Source organism: Notolepis coatsorum (assembly GCF_963971535.1).
Source record: "Notolepis coatsorum genome assembly, chromosome: 17".
NCBI classification, from domain to species: domain Eukaryota; kingdom Metazoa; phylum Chordata; class Actinopteri; order Aulopiformes; family Paralepididae; genus Notolepis; species Notolepis coatsorum.
This window is the reverse complement of record NC_140181.1, coordinates 105,522,671-105,539,081: the sequence shown is the minus strand read 5'-3', so window position 1 is coordinate 105,539,081 and position 16,411 is coordinate 105,522,671. Positions and strand designations below refer to the sequence as shown.

Sequence of the window (16,411 nt, the reverse complement as noted above, 5' to 3'; positions counted from 1 at the left end):
CACGCATATTGCTCCGGCGCTGATTGAGCTAGAGTCCCCCCCCGCCCCCCCTGCCTGTGGTCCTCCAGTGCAGCAGAGTGCATTTGGGGACAACTCTGCCCCATCCCTCCCATCCCTCTCTGCCTGCCTGCCTGCCAGCCTCAGTCTGCCTCCGCTCAGTGGAACGGGCTCTCTGCTGCACTGAATTATTTATAGGACTTCAGAGGAGCGCGGTGAGAATACCCCCCCCCACACACACACACACACACACACACATGCTCCCACACACACACACACATGCTCCCACACACACACACATGCTCCCACACACATACACACAGACACACATGCTCCCACACACACACACACACGCTCCCACACACACATGCTCCCACACACACACACATGCTCCCACACACATACACACAGACACACATGCTCCCACACACATACACACACACACATGCTCCACACACACACACACACACACACACACACACACACACACATACACACACATGCTCCCACACACACACACACATGCTCCCACACACACGTCATGCCTTATCATATCGCCCCTATTTCACTCCACAAAACATCACAGTTCATATTTATTGTTTTAAGTCTCGGCTTATTCCTTATTTCAATTTTCTTTTGTCACAGAGCGATCGATCATCTTGGTTCAATAATGAAATGGATCAGATCTCACTTGGATATGATCGTTACATTCCACCACACACGTGGAATTCTCTGAGGGGTTGGGCGGGAGGCGGGGGGGGGTGGCGGCGCCATGCATGCTTAGCACGGTGTGTTAAAGTGTTGCATGGGTTACATAAGCCCTATACTCCTATAGCTCTTAGGGTTTTTAAAACGGATATCACGCAAAGGGAACCATCAGCGCTACCTAGATCGTGATGCTCTCTCAGAGCGGGCTCAGCGTTTTAGAGAGAGATGGAGAGAGAGAGAGAGGGGAAGGGATAGAGAGAGAGAGAGAGAGAGGGGAAGGGATTGAGAGGGAGCAGTGATGAAGGAGCAGTTGAGGATGTTGGGGGGTGGAGCAGGGCGTGGTTGTCGTGAGCAGGGGGTGCAGAGAGGGGGAGAGAGAGATATATTGCAGATATGGGGGAGGGGAAGGCAGCATGGGGGAGTGGGCGAGAAAAGCAAGCAAGTGAGTGAGGGAGATGGAGAAGGAAGAAGAGAGATCGATGAACTGTGACCTTTGCTGCAGTGGGTTCAGGGTGGGTGTGTGTGTGTGACTGTGTGTTGATGACGCGTGAACCCGTCGTGACCAAGCGGCGCTGGTCCTCTGTGATCGGCGGCCGTGGAAGAGTGCACGACGCCGTGCTCCCCGGGGGGGGGGGCCGTCAGCCAACGTCTTCCATCATGTCCGCTAATTATACAGAGGAGCGCGCTCTGTTTGTTCACAACAACCTCCAGTATTTTCACATTAGTTTTTATAACAATCACTTCACAGGGAGGTTGTCTTTGCTCGAGGAAGCCACTGGCCTGGATTCCAACCAGGTGCTCCTACACTTCTGGCTGTCATCAGCACCGGGTTCATTACATATGATCCAATTAGAGCGCTCTCTATGTGGCGTCCGGACGTACACACACTAATCTCTGTCTCTCACACACATGAAACTAGGCTCTGTGCTGCAGGACCACACTCCTTCCTCTGGTCGTTGTTGACGAGCAAACTGTTCTATTAGAGGAACCCACTCAGCATTTTAAATGTCAAGGGCTAAACGTTCATTATAATAATTTCTCTCCTCTCTTTTCTCCCCCCATCTCTCTCTCTCTCTCTCCCCCCCATCTCTCTCTCTCTCTCTCTCTCTCTCTCTCTCTCTCTCTCTCTCTCTCTCTCTCTCTCTCTCTCTCTCTCTCTCTCTCTCTCAGGACCGCAAGCTGACCAAAGTGGAGCGCCAGCGCTTCAAGGAGGAGGCGGAGATGCTCAAGGGTCTCCAACATCCCAACATCGTCCGCTTCTACGACTTCTGGGAGTCGCCGCTGAAAGGGAGGAAGTGCATCGTCCTGGTGACGGAGCTCATGACGTCGGGAACCCTCAAAACGTAAGCGCTCTGCCCGCGAGGAAGATGGCAACCCTGTATTATAAAGTGTTACATTATAAAGCCCTCCTATCTATTCTAGTAGGAAGGCCTGTTTATATGGCTGTGCAGCGCTGCAGGGGGGATCCAGTAGGAAGGCCTGTTTTATACGGGGGCGACAGTGGCTCGGGAGGTAGAGCAGTCGTCTGGCAATCTGGAGGTTCCCGGTTCGATTCCCGCTCCTCCCGGGCAGCGTGTCAATGTGTCCTTGAGCAAGACACTTAACCCCTAATTGCTCCCGATGAGCAGGTCGGCACCTTGCCTGGTCGCCTCCGCCGTCGGTGTGTGAATGTGTGAGTGAACGGGTGAAATGTGGGTAACAAATTGTAAAGCGCTTTGGATAAAAGCTGTTATATAAAAAAAGCAGCCATGGCTGTAGCGCTGCAGTGGGGCTCCAGTGACATGTGGCGTCTCTGTCCCCCGCAGGTACCTGAAGCGCTTCAAGGTCATGAAGCCCAAGGTGCTGCGGAGCTGGTGCCGGCAGATCCTGAAGGGCCTCCACTTCCTGCACACCCGGGCCCCGCCCATCATCCACCGGGACCTCAAGTGCGACAACATCTTCATCACGGGCCCCACCGGGTCAGTCAAGATCGGGGACCTGGGCCTGGCCACGCTCAAGAGGGCGTCCTTCGCCAAGAGCGTCATCGGTGAGACGAGAACAACTTAGACCAAGAGCGCCGTGTTAACCCGTTCACTGCCACACTACAAAAGGTTAACCTTTCACTACCACACTACAGAAGGTTAACCTTTCACTACCACACTACAGACGGTTAACCATCTGTAGTGTGGTAGTGAAAGGGTTAACCTTCTGTATTGTCGCAGTGAAATGGTTAACTCTTTGGTAGTGTGGTAGTGAAAGGGTTAACCTTCTGTATTGTCGTAGTGAAAGGGTTAACTCTTTAGTAGTGTGGTAGTGAAATGGTTAACCGTTAGACCGTCTTGTATCGGCCCAAAAATTACATTTGACTATTCCTTCTGAAGAAAATCACATAGGTTCGAACCATTCGTATCTCGAACCAGCTATTATTGCGCATTATGTAAACAAAATAAATTTCCTTTTTATTTTTTTTAAACTTACATTTTTATTTGCAGTTTTAGTTTTAGTTTACAAACATACATCAGACAATACATTCAAATAACAGAAATAATAAAGAAATATCCCCCCCCTCCCGCCATCCACCCGAGAGATAGGGCTCCCCCATATCCCAGGACCTCTATACACGGAGCCGGGCCCCAGCGACACAGGTCCCTTGAATTGATTGGGCCTGGCCCAGTAGAGGAGAGTGCAGGGGGCTCCCCCCCACAGAGCCAAGCCCGTTACCTCCCATGTCCCAAAGAACCCCACCCCCCGCACATGGACCCCACAACACACAAGACCCCACTCTCCGGGTCAAAACGATGGTCAGTGCAGTGGCGGCTCGCCACTAGGGGCGCTCGGGCGCCGCCCCCCCTCAGGCCCTACCCTGGTTATATGAGAGAAGAAGAAAAATACGTTTTTTGTTTTATAGCCCTATAAATAATATAAACATGTTTAAAATTAATAATATTTACTCATTTTAAGTATGTTTGTGTTTCCCATGCACAATATAACGTTATTATATATAAAAAAAAAAATACTAGTTTTCTTGAACAGGAAGTGACTCACTTTTCTTTTTTTTATTATTTTTTTTTATTTCTCGGCCCGGGCTAGACGCGATAGCGCTCTGAGTGCGCGTCACGGTTTGATCGCTGTATCCGTCGCAGCCAATCGGTGCGTAACGCATTGTGCGTTGAAATATGACTATTATGTTGAAATCCGGGCTATTTATATATTGTGTTTCAAGTTGTGAATTAGACTATACTTTATTTGACTGGTTGTGTGTTGTTGTAGTAACAGCTGAGCGACTCGTTCATAAGAGCCGATTCATTGCCGTGAGCGTGAGTCGAATCGCTCACGTCTTGCCATGAGTCGGTTGCGTGGTACTGTACATGTTTGCAAAATGTTTTGGTATAGCGCCCCTAGTGGAGAGAGAACCAGCAGCCGCTACTGGGTCAGTGTGTGTGACCTCAGTGCTCGAGTCCTGTTTGGTGTGTGAGATCTCGTTATTTGAATCTTGGCTGGTCCGGTCGATCTCGGTGCTTGAATCCCGGTTGGTGTGTGTGGCCTCAATGCTCGCTCCTTGGCCGGTCTGGGCGATCTCCGTGCTTGCATCTTGGATGGTCCGGTTGACCTCGGTGCCCGAGTCCTGGTTGGTCCGGTTTTATCCAGCGTCTCTTTGTCCTTCTTTTGGGGGTCGTTTGTTTTACCTCTTTTGAATTAGCCTCATGCTCCTCTGAATATTCTGTATTGCATCGAGTCCAGTCTGCGTGTTGGTTTGCATGTTAGCATCGTTAGCGTTCTGTATTGCTTCTAGCCTGATCCCAATGCTAACTTGCATATTCATCGTGTTAGCTTCCATGTTAGCTTGTAGCTCCGTCTCCAGCCAGACCTCGCTGTGGTCTAACGTTATGTTAGATTGTATTACTTTCTGCGTCATCCCCTCGTGTTGTACCTTTCCTTTCGTCGTATTTTCTTTGTCGGGGTCACTCTTCTCTCACTTCTCCTCGAGTTTTGTGCACTGGGTCTTATCATCTTTCTTTTATCTTTGTTGTTACTTTTTATCGTGTTTTATAACTTTTTATTACCTTTCTTGAATTTTGGACCGGGAGCTCTGTTCTGCAGCTGCTCACCCGCTCCTCGCCAAACCGGAAGTCTAAATTACCTTTTTAAGATCAACATACCTACACCAGCATGCATAGAGAATAATGTATTCTCGCTCTCTCTGTGCGTGAGGAGAAATTGGTGCTAGATTGAGAACAGGCCAAATGACGGATCAAAATGAATGAAAGCTTACGGTATATAGAACGTACATTCATACACGGCAACGCGCCTCCGAACAAGGTGTGGTGAACATGGAACGATATCTCTTCCTTGACATAAAACGAGAAATAGTAATGACACCATTGGGGACCTGCATGACGCTTCTGTCTCTATTCATTATCTAGAAGTTTTACCCTGAGGGATGATTTACAGGGAAGTGCTCAAAACTGAGAAGTAGGATAACGTTACTTTCGTTCTTGACGCTAGAACTCTTAAAATAGCTTTGGCGTAAAAAGAAGGTAGGCCAGCTGTAGTTTATATATCTTGCATACAAGATTTGTCTCACGGCACATGTGTAAAGGAGTTTTATGTTACCTTTTGGCACCTGATCGGCCCCTTGTTTATCTGACATGATATTTTCTTCGATTAAGGACGGCACTGTTGCATGTCATTGACGGAGCCTGCCTCTCCCAGCAGCTGTTCTCTCACTTGATGCCATGAAGGCCTTCGACCGCCTGGAGTGGCCCTTCTTGTGGTCGGTGCTGTGGGCGATGGGCTTACCTTTATTATTTTTTTTGGATCCACTTTTTCCTCCTTATTTTCTATTTTTCTCCCATCCCAATTTCGAGTTTCCAATTCTCCCCTCCCCTGTCTTGAACGTTGCTCGACTATGCCCCCCACTGGTCGGTTGTAGGGAGGATAGAAGCCTTGCATCACGTGTCCCCTCCGGTACACAAGGAGGCAGCTTGTCGCATCTTTTCACCTGCCAGCGCGGACTCTCATTGGCGAGGAGTAACACATGGGAGGCTCACACTACCCCTGCTACTTCCTGTCTCTGCTGTGCAGGCGTCCCCCAACCGACCTGTAGGAGTCGCTGTCCACAACGTCCAAATTACCACCCATCGACTTCCACCCGCTGACTCTGCCAATTGAGCCAGTATGACGGACGGCCGGAGGCAACGCTGACACCCAGATTCGAGACCGGAGTCTCTTGCATTGGTGACGCTGCGCCACCCAGCCGCCTGGGCTTACCTTTATTGTAAGGAGTTTTACAATAACCCAACAGCCATGGTGCTTACTGGCAGGTTATGTTCCCCAGCCTTTGCTATATCCAGAGGTTCGAGGCAGGGCTGTCTGTTAAGTCCTTTGTTGTTCGCGCTTTCCATCGAACCGCTAGCACAGACCATTCGGCAGTCGCCTATGTTATCAAAGGAACGCAGCATCACATTTCCTTATATGCAGACAATGTACTTTTGTACAATGTACTGTCTCTCCCCAACTTTAAATATTATTATTGGGCTTTCACACTCGGACCATTGTTAACCTGGTTCCACCCAGAAGCAGTGGTATCCTGGCGCGCCCTAGAGGAGAGCCTAGTACACTAGGGCTGCACAATTAATAGAAAGAATAATCACGATCTCGATTCATAGACCTATGCGATCTCATTTCAAAATTGTGCCGATTTTTTATTGTATTTCTTACAAAAAATATATATATATATATACCGTAATTGCCGGACTATAAGCCGCACCTTTTTACCCATGTTTTGAACCCTGCGGCTTATACAACGATGCGGCTAATCTATGGATTTTTTACAGTGAACGGCCACCAGGGGCGCTCTCGCAGGCGTCTAGTGGACACCTGCGGCTTATAGTCAGGTGCGGCTTATAGTCCGGCAATTACGGTATATATCTTTTTTTCTTTTTTTACTTAACTTTTTGTTAAATTATGACGAAAAATAAGAATCGTGTGAGAATCGTGATCTCAATTCTTGGAGAGAAAAATCTTGATTCACATTTTAGCAAGCATCGTGCAGCTCTATAGTATAGGGATGGGTACCGTTCACATTTGAACCGATACGGTACCGGTACCTGTGAATCGATACCGGTACCCAACAGTACCTTTTTTCGGTACTTTAGTCTCTAAAAATGTAATCTACCTAACGTCACGGTGACCAAATGCGTCCACATTTTTATAGGATTCTATCACATTTTCATAACAATAGCGAATATAACTTACCCTGCGCCGTTTTCATTGAGGTTTCTTACAAATTAACAATGTTTTATTTGTCCTTTTATATGCGGATAACATACAAATCTTAAATTGTACAATTATGTTCCCATTTAGACAACAAACATAATGCTAATGATGCACTTTTGTTAAGATAATTAGGTGACCATTCTCGGTCACTATATGCAGGTCGCATTAATAGTTTAACGCTCCTGTGTTGAGATCACGTTTTCCTAATCCGGTGCTGACCTGTGAACAACTAGGTTTGATTTGATTTTATTATTAGGTGATAAAGGTCTTGGGATTTGTAGTCATTTTGTAGTCATAACATTTCTAGGGATGCTTGATATTGGCTTTTTTACCTATACCGATATTGTCCAACTCTTAATTTCCGATACCGATATCAACCGATACCGATATATGCAGGGTTTTCCCCCCAAAAAACTGAATAATTTCAGGTAATTAACATTACATATGTCTTGTTGTGGAATTAACATAACATTATGCATACTTTTGACAATACATAAAATCAGAATTTGTTCTTACTTGCTTGCCTGGGTAAATAAAGGTTATAGAAATGTAACCGGCCGATATCACATTTTAATGCCAATATCGGTAGGCCGATAATATCAGACATCCCTAATTTTCACCTTTTAAACCAATTCTGCCATCTACTGACAACAGAAAGTGTTGTGTATAACGTCAAGTTGATTAGAGAGGCTACCCGCACACTTGTAAAGACCGTCGCCCAAAACACATTCTAGAGATTCCCACTTTTTACTGGTACATACGTTCATATCTAATAGTCTTTAGATGACTAAATATAGATGAATACTCATGAAATTTGATATATATATTCTAAAATAAGTATAATTTCACTTCACCTACCTGTCGACATGAAATTCCCAAACGCTGACAGTAAAAAAAGTCTGGATGTCGCGCAAAATGGGGCGTGACCAAATTTGGTTTTGGGCATTCCCAGACAAAGAGAGTGACCGACGTCGTTCCGTTACCTCAGTTGTGAAAAAAAAAATCCAAACTTCAAATAACCACATTTTCGAATGTTTTCGGCTTGCCATTGCCCCGACTGCTTTGTTGTTGAATCAAGTCAAATCCTAGGTAAGCGTATATTGTGCGTGTGAACGTTGACATGAAAAGAAAAAAGTTTAAAAAAATAAATAAAAAAGTGTAAAAAAAAATATATATATATATATTTTCTTTTTTTAAACGGTATCTCGCGTGAATCGATACTCTGTAGTACCGACGTGTTTCGGTACTTTAAAAGTACCGAATTTGGTACCCATCCCTGGTACCCATCCCTACTATAGTACATCCCTACTAATGTCCATCATTCAATGTAAGAGAAATGAAGCGGATGTCCCTCCGCATGGAACTCATGTACCCCGTTATTTAATAATGCTAGATTACTGATTGGTTGGCTGCCTGCAACATCTCTGTGCTGGAGTGCGAGAGGGGTTCGTACATTGGGGAACATATATGGGGAGGGGGGGGGTTGCGTTCATTTCAGGAATTATGCACAGTTTGATTTACCTCGCTCTTCTTTTTTCTTTTATTTGCAACTAAGGTCAGCCTTGAGGGCTAGCGGTCTTTCACCAGAAACTCCCCTGGCCTCTCACCCGCTTTATAAAGTTTTTAATTCCGCTAATGGTAGGAGTGGTCTCGTCTCCAAACTTTATTATTTTATTTCCCAACACATGCTTGTTATAGCCCCCTGGCATTGGATGCGATATGGAGAGCCGATATCCCAGAGTTGGATCCAGAATTTGACTGGCAGGAAGTATGGGATAACGTATCACTAGCTTCCAGGAATCCTGACCACCAACACATAGATTTTAACTTTGCACATAGAACTGATCTGACTTCCAGGAAGAGGAAGCTCTGTTTGATGAAAGTGACTCAACCCAAATTGCACTTTATGTAACACCCAGGCTGTTGGAACTTATTTGCATATTTAGATTTTTTTTTGCTTGAAAAAGAGATCATTGATCTCAAGTGACTACCTGGTAAAATAAAGGTAAAATAAAATCTTCTGGGAATGTCCCCCAGTGGCAACATTTTGGGAGATGGTTGCTTCCAACCTCTCCGAAATATTTGAGACCAATATTATGTACCTCATGCAGCTGTTACACTCATGATGAATGACATATCCAATCTGGGCTTAACGGTAATCAAGAGACGAGCATTGCTGGCGGGGTTTACAGCTGCTAAAAAGCTGGTGGCAATGCGTTGGAAGCCCCCCCCCCCCCCCATTCCCTCTCTCGTAGGGCATGGATATTAACATGGACATAGTCTATCTAGAACTTTCCACAGCCCGGGTGCATGGGCCGAAGGAATCGACACTGGAGATGTGGGTGGCGCTCGCTGAATGCCTTAAAACGTTAGTTTAGTTTTATGTGGTATTATGTGGTGAACAGGGGAGGGGGGGGTAAGTGGGGTTTTATGTTATTTAGTTTTGGTTTGGTCTGTTTTGCTATTGTCTCTTTTTATGTTTCTTGCTTTCCGTACTATGTCGTCTTATGTTATGTCAAATTGTTGTTGTTGTTTTGTCGAAGTCTATAATGAAAAAATGTCATCCCAAAAAAACACTTTGTCTCACGGTTCCACAACTTGATCCAAACGGAGGCTTTTAGATCGACGCTCGGAGTGCAAATCAAACTGAGTTCTGAACTCTCTGTCATCGCAGCACGCGGTGGTGGTCTCGTGTGTCCCGTCTGGCAGGCCCGTCTGGCAGGCCCGCGTGAGACGTTGAGAGGAAGACAGCCGGGGGCTGTTTTTTACCCCCACAATAGAATGTCAATTTTCACAGTCAATTATTAATTTGACTATAGAATATTCGTTGAGAGCCCTACCGTCTTGTGTATAGATGTGATTAAAAATCACTTGCCCTTTGGTTAATGGTAAATGGCGCATTTTATATAGCGCCTTCATCTAAAGTGTTTTAGTAGTAGTAGTAGTAGTAGTTTATTCAGTCATCATCTCACACAATACAATATACACCATCATTTAACAATATTTTATTTTAGAGTGACTGAAAAGGTACAGACTGAAGCATAATGCTTATATATGCCTGTCCTATTTTTTTTTTTTTTTTTTTTTATTCTTTTCCCCCCTCCTTTTTCCTCCGATTTTCTCCCATCCCAATGTTAGTCGTTATGCCAATTCCCAATCCCCTTCCTGGTCACTGCGCACTTACCCCCCACAGTCGGTCTGGGAGAGTGGAGGCTATCACGTGCTTCCTCCGACACACGTCCAGCCAATCAACCGCTTCTTTTCACCTGGCAGCGCGGATTCTCACTGAGGGGGCATAGCGTGTGGAAGGATCGCACTATCCCACTTAGATCCTATCCGCGCTTAGCAGGCGCCCCGACCGAACTGTAGGAGTCGCTGTTTACAACGACACGGACCCACCCCGCCAGCTTCTCCCGCCCTCTAATACTGCCAATTGTATTAGTGTGAACGGCCAGCCAAGCTGGTGACAACCCCGGAGCTGTGAGCTGGATTCGAACAGGCGAATCCAGCCGCTCCGGGGTTGGTGACGAACGCAATCTCCGTTACGCCACCTGACCGCCCTGCCTGTCCTATATTCTTAACAGAATTAAGACTCAAACAGTATTCTAAAAGAAAATAGCAAAAAAAAGTATTATTCACCTTTGTAGTTTTCAAAAATAGCTTTACAAACCATTTTGTTAAAAACCAAAAGCGAATGACTCATTCTTAACTGTATATCAGCATTGTTCCACAAGTTAACCCCAATAATAGAAATACACCTCCTTTTAATCCCTTTCTTAGCTTTTTGAACAGTAAATTTACAAATATCTCTCAAATCATATTTTCTTTCATGTATTGACAATTTTACTTTAACTTTACAATTAGCCTTTTGACCTCTGACCTCCTCCCTTCTCTCCAGGCACCCCGGAGTTCATGGCTCCAGAGATGTACGAGGAGCATTACGACGAGGCCGTGGACGTCTACGCCTTCGGGATGTGCATGTTGGAGATGGCCACGTCGGAATACCCGTACTCCGAGTGCCAGAACGCCGCCCAGATCTACCGCAAAGTCACCAGCGTGAGTCCGGCCGCCCCATACAAACGCAACAGAACTCAAACGGGTCACATCTCCAAAAACCCAATCGGATCCAAACGCTCACCAGCAGTAGTGAAAATGAACTACTGCACACACTACTCTCACCACCCATATGCCAATAACGATATACATGCAAATAAAATGTCTTGCTCTGGTGCCGCTGGGTAGCGTAGAGGTCTAAGCACTCTCCTGCCACCGCAGAGACTCTGGTTACGTTCCCCCAGTGAAACTCCTCACTGTCGGGTGAAAAGAAGCGGCTGGCGACTCCACATGTATCGGAGGAGGCATGTGGTAGTCTACACCCTCCCCAGACCGACAGTAGGGCAGCATGTGGTAGTCTACACCCTCCCCAGACTGACAGTAGGGCAGCATGTGGTAGTCTACACCCTCCCCAGACTGACAGTAGGGCAGCATGTGGTAGTCTACACCCTCCCCAGACTGACAGTAGGGCAGCATGTGGTAGTCTACACCCTCCCCAGACCGACAGTAGGGCAGCATGTGGTAGTCTACACCCTCCCCAGACTGACAGTAGGGCAGCATGTGGTAGTCTACACCCTCCCCAGACTGACAGTAGGGCAGCATGTGGTAGTCTACACCCTCCCCAGACCGACAGTAGAGCAACATGTGGTAGTCTACACCCTCCCCAGACCGACAGTAGGGCAGCATGTGGTAGTCTACACCCTCCCCAGACCGACAGTAGGGCAGCATGTGGTAGTCTACACCCTCCCCAGGCCGACAGTAGGGCAGCATGTGGTAGTCTACACCCTCCCCAAACTGACAGTAGGGCAGCATGTGGTAGTCTACACCCTCCCCAGACTGACAGTAGGGCAGCATGTGGTAGTCTACACCCTCCCCAGACTGACAGTAGGGCAGCATGTGGTAGTCTACACCCTCCCCAGACCGACAGTAGGGCAGCATGTGGTAGTCTACACCCTCCCCAGACCGACAGTAGGGCAGCATGTGGTAGTCTACACCCTCCCCAGACTGACAGTAGGGCAGCATGTGGTAGTCTACACCCTCCCCAGACTGACAGTAGGGCAGCATGTGGTAGTCAACACCCTCCCCAGACTGACAGTAGGGCAGCATGTGGTAGTCTACACCCTCCCCAGACTGACGGTAGGGCAGCATGTGGTAGTCTACACCCTCCCCAGACCGACAGTAGGGCAGCATGTGGTAGTCTACACCCTCCCCAGACTGACAGTAGGGCAGCATGTGGTAGTCTACACCCTCCCCAGACCGACAGTAGGGCAGCATGTGGTAGTCTACACCCTCCCCAGACCGACAGTAGGGCAGCATGTGGTAGTCTACACCCTCCCCAGACTGACAGTAGGGCAGCATGTGGTAGTCTACACCCTCCCCAGACTGACAGTAGGGCAGCATGTGGTAGTCAACACCCTCCCCAGACTGACAGTAGGGCAGCATGTGGTAGTCTACACACCCTCCCCAGACTGACAGTAGGGCAGCATGTGGTAGTCTACACACCCTCCCCAGACCGACAGTAGGGCAGCATGTGGTAGTCTACACCCTCCCCAGACTGACAGTAGGGCAGCATGTGGTAGTCTACACACCCTCCCCAGACCGACAGTAGGGCAGTGCAACGACCAGGAAGGGAATTGGCTTAACAACTAAATTGGGGGATGGGGGAAAATTATAGAAAGGCAAACTTATTTTTTTTTAAAGTCTTGCTCTACAGTCTTGCAGACAAATGTAAAACACAAAGGGCCCACAATAATGCTCCGAAAATAACTCTTAGTTTATTTTGGGATCCTGCATTAAAAGTGTACAAGATATGAAGTGAATGTGGTCTGCTGAGTCCTGCCGAGAGAGAGGAAGCTATTTTTAATAATTCAGGGAAAGCCGTGCTGGTGAGGCGAGCACAGCGAGGTCACAGATATATTTTAGAATATCTTTTGAAGTAGCTGCGTTGTGTTGATGGAAGATTGCATCACCGTGAGCTTGAACTGTGAATGGTCCTCGATGCCCTCAACAAGGTCAACATTTTATGTTCTTTTACTAGTTTTAAGTCCTTCACATTCCATGTTCTTTTACTCTCTTACTAGTTTTTATGTTCTTCTCTACACTGTAGCGCCTTGAGATTTGTTCCACAAATATAAAGTACCCCTACAAATTGAATATATTATTATTAATAGTGTGAATTTAGAGTTATTGGCTTAGATGAGTAGTTTGGTTACATTCTGGTATCACTCTTCATGGTATTCCTGTCGAGTGTTTTCCCGGCTAGAGTAGAATGCGGCAAGCTGTCTTTTCCTGATTTGATGGAATGGTTATTGATTTTTCACCCTGGACAGCCTCAGCGGAGCTGGAATGTGTGATCTGCTCTCGAAGGGGAAACCACCCAGTATGAGAATTCATACATGTTATTCCTGTGGTCTAAACATATTGGGGGACATTTTTAACAACTCTCTCTCTGTAAGGGCTGCATGTGTGTGTGGGTCACGAGCAGATAATAGGGACTCTTTAACACATCCACCGCCGGAAACGCTTTAAAGCGCTATTGCCCGCCATGCTTTGACCGCCAGACCTCGCTGTACAGCGTTATTGAGATCAATATTTCATTTTTTGGCATTCGTAATTCATATATACACCCGCAACGCTCCAGCTGGACCCTAAAGGTGAAGGCAACGACGGCTCAATACCGCCGCCTGGTGGATGGTCGGGCGAGTTACACTGGCAAACAGGATATGGGGGCTGTGCGTCGATTAAATTCATCCGGCCGTCAGATATCGTTGCAAGGCTCCCGACAGACACAATGTACATAATGGATCGCTTTCTAAACTTAATAATCGATATGATTTCGGCGTTTATTGCGACATACAAACCGGAAATGGACCTAGGCGATCGACGTCCTATACTTGGGATCTTTCACCGCCAGTCTCTTTGACGCACGGTAAGAGGACACTAACGTTATTTTCAGCCCAATTGTACATTTCTTTATTTACAAACTATCTGATCAATAAATCAACCCATACTACATAAAGCAGTTAGTGACGATCAAGGAATTATAAACGACCCCCCCCCCCCCCCCCCCCTTTCCTTCACGCATGATGAAGCATAACTATACCAATCTTGGGGCGGCTACGTGGCGTAGTGGGCAAGGCGCTCGCCACGAAATGCTGGAGACGCTGGGCTCGTCAGTTCGAGCCCAGCGCTCCACATTTGCTTTCAGTTTAGCTGGTCGTCCGTACTAATACACATTGGCCGTATTAGGGGGTGGGAAACTGATGGGTGGGGATCGGGCGTTGTGGACAGCGACTCCTACAGGTCGGTTGGTGCGCCTGCGCAGTAGAATCAGGAAGTGTCGGGGGCAGCGTGAGCCTCCCACGCGTTACTCCTCGCCACTGAGAGATCGAGCTACGCAGGTGAAAAGATGCGACTGCTGTTACCTCAAGTACCGGAGGGGACTTGTGCTACGTATGACTTAGTCCACATTGCAGCCGGCTTGTGGGAGGCAAGAAACAGCGTCCGTGACAGGGGAGGGTTGAATTGGATGATACAAAATTGGGATGGGAGAAAATATAGAAAATGGGAGAAAAAGTGGATCAAAAAAAAAACTATACCAATCATGTACATTTGAATTTCTTAATATAGCGTGTCTAGGGAAGAAACGGCAATCGATAATCTATATATGCGTTTAGGCCTATAGCTCACGTTCTAGGAATTACTGCAGAAAACGATAAAAACATACTTATATTCTAGACGGTATTTTTGGAAGAATCTATGAATGAAAAAGTATAACGTTCCTACATCCTGAACGATAGATAATCGATGTTGAATGGGCCATAGTAATGTCAATTTAGCAATACAATTTAAAAAGTTATAGCCCTGCAAATAAGGTGAACATCTCCATAGGCTTAGACTGGTGGCAGTGATCATACATTGATGGATAGAAGCGTGGCAGTCAATGTGTTAAGGAGAAGGGGGGAAATAAACAAAAACCAACCTTTACAGGTGGAAGCTTCAAAGTGGGTATTTAAGAAAAGTAAAGTCCAAAAAAACAGGACGACACTCAAAGAGGTATTGTAGAAAAATAAATAAGCCACAAAGGCAACTCCTAAAAACAGAGTTTATATTGAAAACATAAAACAATAAACCTCCACCAAGGGAGTTTATATGCCGTAGTAGGCAAAGGACAGTTCCAAAAGAACGCAAGAAACACTACCATAAAGGGCTCAGCCTCTATTAAACAAAGTGTAAAATAAAGCCAGTAGCCCCAAAACAAGAATGGCTACAAAGAAGGCTAAATGCTGAATAGGGCTGAGCACTACACTTCAATATAATAACAAGCCTGACCAGAAGGATAGCCAACACAAGGAAATGAAAAAGCTGTTGACACTGCGAGATCCAAACTTAAATAGACTCAGCTTTGCCATAGGCACAGCTGCACTGAATCAGAATGTGGGGCGGCGTGGCTCAGGGGTAGAGCGGGGCATCCAATGATCGAAGGGTTGGTGGTTCGAATCCCGCTCAAGCCCATGTCCATCCCACTGCCGTTGTGTCCTTGGGCAAGACACTTAACCTACTTGCCTCGTATGAGTGTGTATGCATGTGAATGAATGTTGGTGGTGGTCGGAGGGGCCGTAGGCGTTGATTATTCGCCACGCTTCCGTGAGTCTGCCTCAGGGCAGCTCTGGCTGCAATTGTAGCTTACCACCACCGGGATGACTGTGTATGAACGAATAATGGACTCTGTGAAGCGCTCTGAGTCAGAGAAGAGCGCTATATAAATCCAATCCATTATTATTATTATTAATCAAGCCCAGACACCTGCCGACCCATGAGGCAGTCAACCACAGAGGCCATTTATTGACGGCTATCCCTCACAGAAAGGAAAAATAAAGCAAAAACCATGACAGTCTCCCCCCAAATCCCCCCCCAAAAGTGCTGATGTCATCACGTATAAGCTTCTCCATAGACGGTGAATTGGGAGAGATGGTAGAGGTGTTGCTGAGAGCGCCCAGGGAGAGATGGTAGAGGTGTTGCTGAGAGCGCCCAGGGAGAGATGGTAGAGGTGTTGCTGAGAGCGCCCAGGGAGAGATGGTAGAGGTGTTGCTGAGAGCGCCCAGGGAGAGATGGTAGAGGTGTTGCTGAGAGCGCCCAGGGAGAGATGGTAGAGGTGTTGCTGAGAGCGCCCAGGGAGAGATGGTAGAGGTGTTGCTGAGAGCGCCCAGGGAGTGATGGTAGAGGTGTTGCTGAGAGCGCCCAGGGAGAGATGGTAGAGGTGTTGCTGAGAGCGCCCAGGGAGAGATGGTAGAGGTGTTGCTGAGAGCGCCCAGGGAGAGATGGTAGAGGTGTTGCTGAGAGCGCCCAGGGGACTGTTTTGAGTGTATAGGTCCGTTTTCTGTGTGGCGTTCTT

At 47.1% G+C, this 16,411-nt stretch overlaps 1 protein-coding gene across 1 annotated transcript in view; it reads left to right on the top strand.

The window, feature by feature from the left end:
* Nucleotides 1-16,411, top strand: part of LOC311244205 (serine/threonine-protein kinase WNK2) — a 143,095-nt gene that overhangs the window by 52,152 nt on the left and 74,532 nt on the right. The window contains exons 4-6 of the mRNA XM_084333612.1: nt 1,876-2,048; nt 2,511-2,731; nt 10,862-11,019. Of these exons, the coding sequence (XP_084189738.1) occupies nt 1,876-2,048; nt 2,511-2,731; nt 10,862-11,019 (552 nt within the window). The remainder of the gene's footprint in view (nt 1-1,875; nt 2,049-2,510; nt 2,732-10,861; nt 11,020-16,411) is intronic.